Raw genomic sequence first — 13,338 nt, 5'->3', positions numbered from 1 at the left:
GTATTGGAGGAGGGAGAGTGGGCTAAGATTCTAAAAAACGTCAAGTCTGCATCTAGAGATGCAAGGGTGCGCCTTATGCAATTCAAGATTTTACATCGGTTCTATTGGACCCCCTCTAGATTGTATAGGCTTGGTCTTAAAAGCACACCCACTTGTTGCGCAATTTACAGCACTTTCAAAATCTGTGATTAGGAGTGAACGGTCCATCGAAATAAAACTGTAATCAAGATATGATCTTATGTGAATATTAAACCGCAAAGGGTTGTGATTTAAACAAACTCACGGGCAGCTCTGTTTTGAGCACACGCGAGGCAGTTCTGTACTCACTCCATGAATTTCATCTCATGCACAGAATAACAGATTTGTTGTGTTCAATTCGGTTTGGTAACGTGCGCTGAGCGTGTTATATTTACAGCACTCCAAATTCACTTAAATTGGTTACTACACTTTACTTTATAAATCTAAAATAACCTTATGACACCATGTTTTTGTGGACATAAGAGGAGATGAGAGCAATTTACCATATTTGGGATGAGGTACTCATTTAAAGGCTACTGTTAACGCGACTTCACAAAGAACGTTCCTGCAGTTTTTGGGCTTTCCACCTGCTGCTAAATTCTGTAGGAAACACTGAACTAAACAGTATCAGTTTGTCATAAATCCACTCTGAACCATCTGAATTTTGCAAGTAATGTGGCCCTACATTCACCAAATCTCCAAGTACTCTCTTAAAATTGTCCTTTTCCGCTGTTTCATCTGTTTTCTCCACGTTCAGACCTGCTGTTCAATAGTGTGACCCATAGATGACAAAGCTCAGCAGGGCTGGCAAACCGCCAACATCAGACTGGCAGCAAATTATGTCACACGGGCCCCTAGGAGATGGCTGATTGGCTCCACAGAGCCAAGACAAATTAGGCAGCTGTGCGCAAGAGCAGGGAGAGGGGTCTTTGTTGGTCTGAGCCATGCTGGGGCTGGCGTCTCACATCTCGCTCTGTGTGACTCCCAATAGCTGCGGGGTAATGATCAGCTCGCAGAGAGCCACATATGAAAAGCAAATAGTCAACAGCTGAGTGCGGCTTTATACCTTTGTGAATGAAGCACAGGCCACAGGATTCAAATTTATCCTGCGTATGCCATATTATATGGGTTATTTAGGGATGTGTAAAGGTGATTCATCATATATTATATCATTATACCATTATGTCTATAATTTAAACATGGCAGATGTGTGTTTTGGGGCAAACAGGTGATTATGAATAAAGATGTGATGTAGCTTAGCTTTCATTGGAAAATTCTGAACCATACAATGATTTGAGTATAAGGGTACTCCTACTTGTAACTTTGGCAGGGGTAACTCATGTGGTTTCGCAAATATTAATCACAAGTAAGAAATGCCAAAATGTTCAAGTTGCGACATGCTCACAATGAACGCTTGATAACATTCATAGAGGAAAAGAGTAATTTATGCAAAAACGTACCTATATAACATGTATAGTCTCACAACTCATGAGTATGAAAACATTAAGACAGAGATGTTTTAATAGTATCTTTGATTTAAAGGGGTCATGTCATGAGGAATCAAATTTTCCCTTGATTTTTTTTTTTTTTACATATCAGAGGTCATTGTCCTATAAAATATACTGTAATTTTCAGAACTCAAAACTTCCTCCTCACTGCAAAAAGAGCATTTAGTTGAAACCAAGCTGCCAAAATGACTCAATCTCAACTTCCTCCACATTGTGAAGTCACACTGTTGTAGACATTTGTATCTGACTGCCTCCACAACAAAACATCTACGCCTACTTTACCATATCACTTCCATAGCCCGCCCAGTAGCGGTTAGCAGTGAGATGGCAAGGAGAGAGATTAGAGCAGTCAAGAACAGAGAGCCAATCATAACAGTGGGTGTTTACTCTTTAACAAAAATGGCAGTTCTTTAAAGAGGATCTGTTGATGAGTTCATGTTAAGGAGAGAATGGCTTTATCTCATCTGTGCCATGCATGATTAGAATCTAAATGTTTTTTGTTTGTTTTTGATCAACAACTGACTGTAGAGAACAGAAAAGGTATTAAAAGAGACATTATTTCAAGAAAAATGAGTCACGTTGATCTCATCTTGGGACACACACATTACACAAAACAACTTTTACTCTCAATATGCAGTGAAAGGATCTCGCTGCTGAATACTTCAACAATTTACTACACAATCACTGGTGAGTGAAATGTAAACATTTACCAGCCAGTTGATAAATATATACATTTTAGTCGCATAGTGCAAAATTTGGTTGCAAATGCGAGTGATTTCCTCTTATTGTAGTGTTGCACATTGAGTAAAAGATCGATTTTGGGATTTAAGAATCGATATCAAGATGAAGATCGCGATGCATTGGAAAATCTATATTTTTACCCACCCCTATTTACTAATATTAAAAGTGAACATCAAGTAACATTTTACAATAATAAAAAGGGCATATAATGACCCCTTTAAATTTTAATAGCAAAAACATTAGAATTAAGTATAATTCATTTTGTGAATCAGTTTAATACGTTTGCGTCATCACTCAGAAATGTTCACAGCAGTTTTTGCGTGGCATTTTTAATTTATACAAATTATTTAGCTAAAATATATGTATGTTAATATTGCAGTTTACTAGGCCTAATATTTATTGTTATATTGATGCATTTAAATACAAAAGACAAAATATAATTCTTCCTTGTGCTCCTTCAGTGAAAAACAAGTTTAGAAATCATGCCTTGACAATTTTTCTGCATTTTGCAACATTTTGAATTTGAAACGACTGAAAAAAATAAATAAATAAATTTCAGAGCAAATACATAAATATAACGATACATACTGAATCATCAAAAGGCTGACTCTGATTAAAATTTTGGTTATATCATCCAGCCCTACAGTATATAACATATGTATAATTTATTATTTATCACAGCTGTGCTGATATTCAGTACAACAGCACTACTGCTTGTGTGACATTCTTAATTTTATATAACATATAAAGCATTATGCAACTACATAACATTTCACCCGAATAGGAGATGTCAAAATGTCCAATCTAAAAGTGTACTAACAATATAGATTGTAGAATAGAAACAGTACTCTGCATCAAAACATGTTTTATTTAACTATATTGAAAAGAACACAGGACAAATAGGCTTTACCATTTGCTCAGAGGTGGCACAGGGTCACTTTAGGACAAATAGTCAGCTTGCATCGCATGAGACTGTCTCCAGGATATTTAGCAAAAACACACACAAACTAGAGCAATGAGTGTAGTGTTCAAATGGAATGAGTCATATTCAAACAGTTTCTGCCTGAAATTTCATCCAGATGAGGGTGATTCAACCAGTGACATCAGATATGAGCACTTCGCTGCCTCTATCAGCCCTACCGTTCAGAACGACACTTACATACACCTACACACAATTCATGACACACGATTGTAAACACACGTGCTTTGGCTTGTATAACACTTTCCTCTCTCTGACAATGGCAAAACTGTATGGTCTTTTTCACAGGGGCTGGTGGCTTGCAAGATCCTATCCCCCTTGGACCCTAAAGTGATGCTATTGGCTAAAAGGACTTTTAATGGGTACTCTATGCCTGCCCAGTGGAAAAGTTTATTTCTCAGTGGTTCCTCAGGAGACATAATTGAGTTCTCAATTATGTTTCATTTAAGTATCAATTTTGTCACAGATATTTCCCTGTAAAATTACTCAGAAGAAATAAAAAATACACAAATGAGACAAGGTTTAAACGAAGGTCTTAATTTGTCCTTCATTTCTGCATTTGCGTCTCATTGCTGTCAAGGAGATGAAATTGCTAAAAAGATATAACGGAGATCTTAGTTGTGAGATTTGTTATTTTCTTTCTTATGGGTGATTAAAAATCCTACAAAAATCTCTTTATGTCTTTAAATATGTTAATGTATTTTAAATAGTCACATATCACTAGGGCTGCCCCCTAATAGTCGACCAAACGTTAGTTGATGAGAAGAGTCTTGGTCGACCAAGTTTTGATTGGTTGGTTGGTTGCAGAAAAAAAAAAAACTCTACAGGAAACAGACGAACTATTACGGTGGTTGGATGCTAGGTGGTACTATGGGGTCATTTTTGTTAAGCAGGGTTAGGGTTAAGCCTTCACAATAAAGCAATTTTTATTTATTTTAACTAAAAATTCAAATGAACCTGGAAAAAAATTAAGTGCAATTAAAATGTGTGTTGTTCAACTTTTTGAAAAATGGATTTACAACAGCTGTGAAGGGCAACATCTCTCTGGAAACTAACCTACTTCATCTGTGCACTCTCTACCAGTCAGGTAATTCGTTGTCTGGGAAAATACATCATGTGTGTGAATACATTTGTTTTGTTCCCTCTTTCACTATATATCTATATCTATCTATCTATCTATCTATATATATCTATATCTATATCTATATCTATATCTATCTATCTATCTATCTCAATATCCCGGGCTGAGGGATCAGTGAATATTCTTGCTTTAGTGATTTTGCATTGAAAATTTAATTAATTTAAAAAATGAAAAACTTAAATCAAATACATTTCTAAATTCAAATTGCACTCCAAACGAAACGAAAAAGCAATTAAAATAATGAAGTGATTGAAAAAATAATATATTTATATAAGTAACCACCTTTTCATTTACCGTCAGGCAAGTATCCGTCTAAACATGCAGGCAGAAAATTACTTAAATTAATACATAAAAACAATTATAAATGTAAAACTAATAATTATAATGATGATAATAATCACTGAAATATAAATCATGGTTCGAGGTGAACGTGTTTTTGTATTATTTTATGTTTTAATCACAGATGTATAGGCTGCAGAGTTGTGGTCACAATGAACTGCTCTGTGAAAATAAAGTGAACTGAACTCAAAACACCTCCTGAGCTGAGATGTCTGAGGTAATTTGCAGCACTCATATATCATTTGAAGATACTGTTCTTGCAAGCAAGCAACAAAAAAAAAAAAGAAAGAAAAAAAAACATTCAGAAGACAGAAACAAAGAAAGAGTGAGAACCTTTTACATGCACATGTTCCACAAGACTGCACACCTCTATACAAACAGCGCGTCAGACATGCGCATAGACGGCTTTTCTGTCATCTGTTCTTAATAATATAATAAAGTGTTTCTTCAAGCGTGTGTCTGTGTCTACGGGCAAATTATTTGTAATATTAATTTGATAATAATAATAGCCTAATAAATAATAATTATTTAATACATGGGAAAACGAGCCAAATATTGTCTTGACATTGTCAAAGGCATCAGCTATTGGCGATCACGCTGACCATCGTCGATCCCCGAGAACATCGTCTGTCGGCACAACCCTAATGTGCATTTCTCTCTATAAATTAACAAAATGTTCAGACAGTCTCCTTGCTGGTTTTTCCGACACATTCAGAATTATTACTGCTTTTGCCGGTGTCGCTGCGACTTGCTTCATGCGTGTAAAATTTATATTTTAAAGGCTCATTATTACGATTTAGTATTTCTCTGTAATGTAGAACAGCGTTAGCAATGTTACTTATAACATTCTTTCTCAGCCCTGGAAAACAAACCATTTTCTGATATATATTTAAATAATTAAATCACAGCTGATTTCAGATTCTAAAAACAGCTTACAACAGCCCCACTTGCCCCAGCCAATCAGCTTACCTCTCTGGGCCTCTGCTCCTCCCTGATTGGCTGTCAGCCATGCTTTTGTCATCATGGCCATTGCCCTCTGCTGTGGAGGATTTTTGCTGGAGTGGCGGGTCATATCCGGGCGTGACCCTGAATGGCTTCAGATCCCCCTGGCCCAATAGGCTTCGCCCACCACAGTAACAGAAGGCACAGAGCTTTTCGCTGTGTAGGAGATGAGAGGAACACAGTTAATGAATAAAACGAGGCAGGAGGTGAGTGTTGAATGTACACATGTGCAGCATAATGGGTTTAGGTTGAGGAGGGGAACAAAGAACTGAAGAACTTCAAGGGACCTGTGCAAACTCACTTAAATATGCAAAATATTCCTCGTCTTTTACACTGTTTTCTAAAAAGCAACAACATGCTTGCATGTTCACACTGAAAATAAAAATGCTGCATGACGCCACACAATCACGGCATCATTTTTTTTCCCCCTTTTTCACCCAATTTGGAATGCCCAATTCCCACTGTGCTTTTAAGTCCTCGTGGTCGTGTAGTGATTCGCCTCAATCCGGGTGGCGGAGGATGAATCCCAGTTGCCTCCGCATCTGAGACCATCAACCCGCGCATCTTATCACATGGCTTGTTGAGCGTGTTGCCTTGGAGACATAGCGTGTGTGGAGGCTTCACGCCATCCACCGCGGCATCCACGCTCAACTCACCACGCGCCCCATGAGAACGAACCACATTATAGCGACCACGAGGAGGTTACCCCATGTGACTCTACCCTCCCTAGCAACCGGGCCAATTTGGTTGCTTAGGAGACCTGGCTGGAGTCACTCAGCATGCCCTGGGATTTGAACTAGTGAACTAGCGAACTCCAGGGGTGGTAGCCAGCGTCTTTTACCACTGAGCTACCCAGGCCCCCCCCCAATCGGAACTTATTTGATGTTTAACATACAGTCTTGCGGAGCAGGATTTTGAAACAATGACATTTTTCTATGAATGGGGCTACTGAGCGTAATGCAGCAAAAATACAATTCATATTCAAGATTACTTAAATATACCCCTGTCTCAGCTGATGGAATACTTTTTCTAATCAAACCCCTCCTGGATGAAACATGACCCTTAGATGTTCCGATCACCCTGTCAGGATTAATTTTGCGATAACAACCAGATTGATAACCAGACTGTACATTATCAATTACATATCACTGAGTGTAAGTTAATATGATTCTCATAGCTTAACAGAACCACAAGTTCCTTAATATTATTTTTGTTCTAACACCAAAATCAATACTACAAATAAGTATGTGGGAGTGTTAGAATTCACACATGCTGTATCTCTCATTTTCAACTTTACTAAGCATAGGAAATTTATCAACAATTAAGCGAAAGTGCACTAATGCAAAGGGTAAAAAACTCTTTAGTAACAATGAACTGTGTCTCCTCAATGATGGCTCAAACACTTACTTGCACCCAGGACATGGAACATATTCCGCAATCGACTTAACGATATGCAAACCTGAGCTCTTAATTGATTTCTCATGTCAGACTTAGGATGACCTACGTGGAAGTGACCACTTCTCCCTAATCATTACCTCTACAAGATCAGATATCCAAAAGAAAACCCCAAGATGGCAACTAAAAAAAGCCAACTGGTACCTTTTTCAGACCCAATGTTATGATACATTTAATACAGTGCTTCAAGACTGCCAAGACATAGTTAGAAGTTTCATTGATATTCTTATCGAAATAGCAAATTAAACTGTCCCTAAAACATCATCAAAGCCAAGTCCCAGGGCTAACCCATGGTTTGACGGTAAAAAGCCATTAAAGCAGAGAGGACCTTCAACAAACACCCGACAAAAGATAATCTAGTAAGACTAAAAATATGTCGAGCACAAGCACGTAGAATTATTAATGATACAAAAAGACAGAGATGGAGAAAATGTTTATCTAGTCTTTCAGCAAATACACCACCCAAAAAAATCTGGGACCTAATCTGAAAGATGAAAAACAAAGGAGAGGAGCCTCAAATATGACACATCAAACATCAGGGTACCCTCTTAACTACGAATCAAGAAACAGCCAATATATTAACAAAGTCATTTGAAAAGATCTCCTCATTAGAAAACTGTCGACCTGAATTCAATAAAATATGAATACAGCAGGAGCAGAATCCCCTGAATTTCCACTCTAATAATACAGAACCATATAATCAACCCTTTACAATGGAGGAACTCACAAGTGCTCTCAAACGCTCTCATAATCCTTCAAGACTTGTAAGTTGCAAGGTGGAGCCACCGTGGTTCGGACTTGCATCCTACAGATTCTCAACTGGATTGAGATCTGGGGAATTTGGAGGCCAGGACAACACCTTGAATCATGTTCCTCAAACCATTCCCGAACAATGTGTGCAGTGTGGCAGGGTGCATTATCCTGCTGAATGAGGCCACTGCCATCAGGGAATACCATTGCCATGAACACTGCAATGATGTTTAGGTAGGTGGCACGTGTCAACTTGATGTCCACATGAATGGCCGGACCCAGGGTTTCCCTGCAGAACATTGTCCAGAGCATCACACTCCCTCCACCAGCTTGTTGTCTTCCCAAAATGCATCCTGGTGCCATCACTTCCCCAGGTAAACGGTGCACACATACACAGCTGTCCACGTGATGTAAAAGAAAACAGGACACACTGGACCGGGCGACCTTCTTCCACTGCTCCAAGATCTAGTTTTGATGCTTGACGGTGGACAGGGGTCATCATGGGCACTCTGACCGGTCTGCGGCTACGCAGCCCTGTACGCAGCAGCGTGCGATGCACTGTGTGTTGTGACACATTCCTCCCGTAACCATAATTAACATTTTCTGTGACTTGTGCCACAGTAGACATTCTGTCAGTTCGGACCAGACGGGATAGCATTCGTTGCCCTTGCACATCGATGAGCCTTGGGCACCCAACAACCTGTTGCCGGTTTGTGGATTAACACTCCTTGGAACACTGTCAGTAGGTTCTCACCACTGCTGACCGGGAGCACCCCACAAGCCTTGCCATTTCAGAGATACTCTGACTCAGTCATCTGGCCATAACAATTTGGCCCCTGTCAAAGTCTCACAGGTCTTTACTCCTGCCCATTTCTCCTGCTTTCAACACGTTGATTACAACAACTGATTGTTCGCTTATCGATTGTTAGGAGATGATCAATGTTATTGGCTTCATCTGTGAGTGGTCATAATGTTTTGGCTCATTAGTGTATATCAGTCCTCAGGGATAAAGTTGCTCCCCTCATAGACACTGAAGTCTGTCATAAAGAGCGATCATTCAGATGTACTCTGTTTAAGAACTATTCATGCACTGACGCCTGGCAGATCTGTGTCCGTGGTGAGTTAACTGTTTGGACAGTGGTTTGTGTGTTTATGTGTGTGTGGCAGGGGAACTGTAAATTTATAATGTAAAATCAACATTGAGGTATATTTAGGTGAGAGCATAAGCAAATAGACATGGGCGCACACACACACACACACACACACACACACACACACACCTCTAAACTCACAAGATTACAATCACAATAAATTCACAGGCAAAAAGCACTTTTCTCCACTATGACGATTCAAAAGTAGCCATGTGTTGTAATGAAATAATTTTTTTGCAAGCAACATACAGAATAAATCACACACAATTTTTTTTTTATTACGTAAGATGTTTCACCAGTGATGAATTTTTTGGAAGGCTCTTAACATTTTGAAATAGTCTTATGTTTTTCCACTGTCTTTACTGAATTCTAACATAGATTGATCAGTCATATGGCATGTAAAGTTTAAGCGACTGGCTCAAATATACCGATTTCTCCCTTCTAACCAAGAATAATGTCATGTCAAATGTAAAAAGCTGAAAATAGCTCATGTTTAGAGGAAAAGTCATGGTTACACTGGTTTTGTGTTACATGTCACCACCTGTTAATATGACACCTTCTAGAGGACCCCATAAGAGGCCTCTATAATGTTATACTATAGTCTTTATGACGTCATAATGGTACCTCTGTGATGTCGTAATTGGTTTTTTATGATGTCCTAATGGGCCTCAATATCATAATGGTCTCTCTATGATGTCATAATGGAGTCTTTATGATGTCGTAATGGGGCCTAATGATGTCATAATGGTTTTTTTATGTCATAATTGGGCCTCTATAATGTTATAATGGCATCTTTATGATGTCACAATGGGGTCTTTATGATGTCATGATGTTGCCTCTATTATATCATAATGGGTTTGTTATGATGTCATAAGTGGGCCTCTGTGATGTCATAATGGGGTCTTTATGATTTTGTAATTGGGCCTCTATTATGTCATAATGGTGCCACTATGATGTCATAATGCATTCTTTATGATGTCATAATGATGCCTCTATGTTATCATAATAGTTTTTTTATGATATCATAATTGGGCCTCTATGATGTCATAATGTGGTCTTTATGAGCACACTTCTTGTTGTGCTGCTGTTCTTATTAGTGCCGCTGTTCTTATTAGTGCCTTCTTTAAATAATATTTTGAAACAAGACAGTAAGATTGTAAAATGTAACCTATGGCAACTGCCTTTGAGATGAATGGAATGCTAAAGGATAGCTCTCTCCAGGTATATTAGAACTCCTACAAAAAAATGCACATACTGTGTAGTACGGACATATTTCAAACATAGCCAATATAATTAGGATCCATCCTAATGCTGTAAATCTATCTACATTTTGGGAGCAGCACCATGCTGATCTTTGTGCTCCTGTAACAGGAAAACACAGTGAACTCTCAGAGCTTGAGGGCTGTGCCACGGCTGCACTTATTTCTGCTCCTGCACTGCAGTTCTCTTTACCTAGAATGCTCTTCTCTTCTAACCCTGATCATGAGCCCATCCTTCACAATAAGAGAGAGCGGTAGCCAACAGCAACACACATACACACACATACACACAAACTTCTGCACGTATGTGTACCAGCAAATGCGCACAGACAGTTCCTTCCCTTTGACATTTTGGTGGAAAAATGCAGCACAGTCAAAAAGGCTTAAAACACAAAGCCATTCACAAACTTTCACACACACACACACACACACACACACACACACACACGTCGGCAAGCGCTTCCCACGCCAGTGGTGACTCAGCCTGGTGAGAGGATGCTGCTCTGACCTGCTTTTAGCTTCTCCAGAGGCTGATGATGTTTGTGCCGCCCCCGTCTCTGCCGATGACGACTGCTCCTCTGCCTCCCCCTCTCCTGAAATGGCCTCGGTAGAGACGCCCTCAGTCTCCTCCTGCTGCTCTTTAGTGACTGATGAGAAACAAATAAAGACAGATAAATCACCATTAATTAGAGACACATTGAAATAGACATTTTGGTCAACACAGATAATACATTTATAATGCAAATAACTGATTTCTGATAAGAAAATACTGTTTAATACTTTGTAACCTGATATAAAAGAAATAGATTGCTGTTGGATTAGAACAAAAAATATGCCCTTATTTGCTTGCGATATCGGCTGTTTGAATGATACCTCAAGTTATGCAGCATGTTGAGAAGAGGTGTGCTATAGCTTTTCAAAGTGACCGGACGATTTTTACTTGGCTGATGTTAAAACACACACACACACACACACACAAAAAATCACATTGGGGCAAATTCACTAAACAGTACTACAGTTCACTATACTATGGGCCTGTCTGCACCAGACGCAATGCAATACCGCGATATTCATACACTAAAATGAGGATAATTGATGATAAAATGTAGATGTCAGAGCAATCACAGACAGAACAGTGTGTTTATTTTCTCACTGAAGCTGCGAATGGGGATACACTTTCTACGGCAAACCCCGAGGGGATAAACACACAACCACACACATAAACAGAGCAAAGTTTTGTTATAAATCTTTTCCAAATTCAGTCAGAATAAGCCGGTATGATCACCTCTCTGCCATTCTGAACTGGTGTGTGTGTGTGACAGAGCTCTCACTGAAGAGAACGAGACTTTAAGCACAACATTCGGTAGGTGTGTGACACCCTCTGCCAAAATAATTTGTTCTGAACCGGCTAGTGAGATGCCGGCTGTAATATACTGTTAAAAAAAATAATTTTAGGCACATTTGTTGAATGTCCTGCTTGGCGCGACATAGAAATAGAAACCATTTAAAAAATAGAATGCCCTGTTGCGTGTTGCGTGTGGTTAGGACAAAAACTCTGTTTAAAGGTGCATTCAGTAATTTGGGGCTAATTTAAAATTCGGGTTCCGGTTGATAGGGAACACTGGCGCGTTTGGCTGCCGCTCCTCTCACCGTTTAAATGTTTATTTATTTATTTTACTGGTAGCGTGGATTTTCGGAGCCTCGAAGTTTTACGTTTTTATATCTGAGCACTATTTTATATATTCTTCGTTGCGATGTGGGATTACCTTTTAAACTTTGGACTGCTGTTATTATCTGTGAGCTTCCTATGGTGGAGTCAACCCTGCTGTCGCCTTGCCCAGGATTTACATCACTTTGAGGCTACTGTGGATGTGGGTCCCTACATGACTTTAAGCAACACTGCACGGCAGCTACTGAATTTCAAATGGAACTATTATTTGCCGAACTTTCCACCTCATGAACTTTGTCAAAATAATGGAATATTGCGTCCAAAACGCTACGTGCATCGCAGTTCAAGACGCAGTTTTGTCTCTTCGTCTTCGACTGCCATCTCTATTCCACTGTTTTGGCAGAAAGCCAAAAGACTGATTTATACTGTCATTGATTTGAACAATTTGTCATCGCTTCCATGTCTGGAGGTTTCCCCATCTTCATCTCTGTCTCCGAGTATGGTTAAAACAGCATTATTTAATGCATACTCTGTGAATAACAAGGCTCTGCTGTTATCGGACATTATAACAGAAAAAAAACTAGACTTTTTATGCTTAACAGAAACATGGCATAAACAGAGTGATGGTTTCCTCTTTAATCAAATTACTCCCACGGGCTATGGGTTGTTTGATCTCCCGCGACTCTCTGGCACTGGTGGGGGTATTATGGTGCTTCACAACCTAAAGTACAACATAAGTCCTGTGTCTGTACCACAGTTCACTTCATTTGAGTGCCTCATTCTGAGTGTCACTGCCCCTCACGCTACCATCATCGCTACAGTCTACAGACCTCCAAAGACTAATGAAGCCTTTTTGTCTGAGTTTGCTGATTTGTTGTCTCTGCTGTGCCTCAAGTTCAAGAGAATTCTTATTTTGGGGGACTTTAACATCCACATTGACTCAAAAGACTCAGTATTGTCAAAGGATTTTCTGTCTTTATTGGAGTGTTTTGATTTGATCCAGTTTGTTGACTGTTCTACACACAACAAAGGCCACACCTTAGACCTTGTTATTGCAAATGGTTCTTTTGTGTCTGAGTTTTCTTCTGTCGCTTTAGGTCTTTCTGACCATTTAGCCATCTTTTTTAATATGGAATTACCAAACATTAATTCTTCTTCTCAGACTGTACAATATCGTAAATGGAAATCTATTGATTTGTCAGCTTTTACAAACTCTATTGTTTCTTCTTTAAGTTGTTTTTCTATTTCTGATCTTCTTGAAGACAAGATTTCTCTGTTCTCACATCTGGTTTAGATGATTTTGCTCCACTGAAATCACAGACTATC

At 39.1% G+C, this 13,338-nt stretch overlaps 1 protein-coding gene across 7 annotated transcripts in view; it reads right to left on the bottom strand.

The window, feature by feature from the left end:
• The window catches only part of kmt2cb (lysine (K)-specific methyltransferase 2Cb), a 171,666-nt gene that overhangs the window by 116,854 nt on the left and 41,474 nt on the right, over positions 1 to 13,338 (bottom strand). For all 7 annotated transcript variants that reach the window (XM_051700822.1, XM_051700824.1, XM_051700828.1 and 4 more), the window contains exons 4-5: positions 10,852 to 10,990; positions 5,696 to 5,884 (exon numbers count right to left, since the gene is read on the bottom strand). In XM_051700822.1, the coding sequence (XP_051556782.1) occupies positions 5,696 to 5,884; positions 10,852 to 10,990 (328 nt within the window). The remainder of the gene's footprint in view (positions 1 to 5,695; positions 5,885 to 10,851; positions 10,991 to 13,338) is intronic.

This window comes from Myxocyprinus asiaticus, chromosome 6, assembly GCF_019703515.2.
Source record: "Myxocyprinus asiaticus isolate MX2 ecotype Aquarium Trade chromosome 6, UBuf_Myxa_2, whole genome shotgun sequence".
NCBI classification, from domain to species: domain Eukaryota; kingdom Metazoa; phylum Chordata; class Actinopteri; order Cypriniformes; family Catostomidae; genus Myxocyprinus; species Myxocyprinus asiaticus.
The sequence above is the reverse complement of the archived record's forward strand: the minus strand, read 5'-3'. Positions and strand labels throughout refer to the sequence as shown.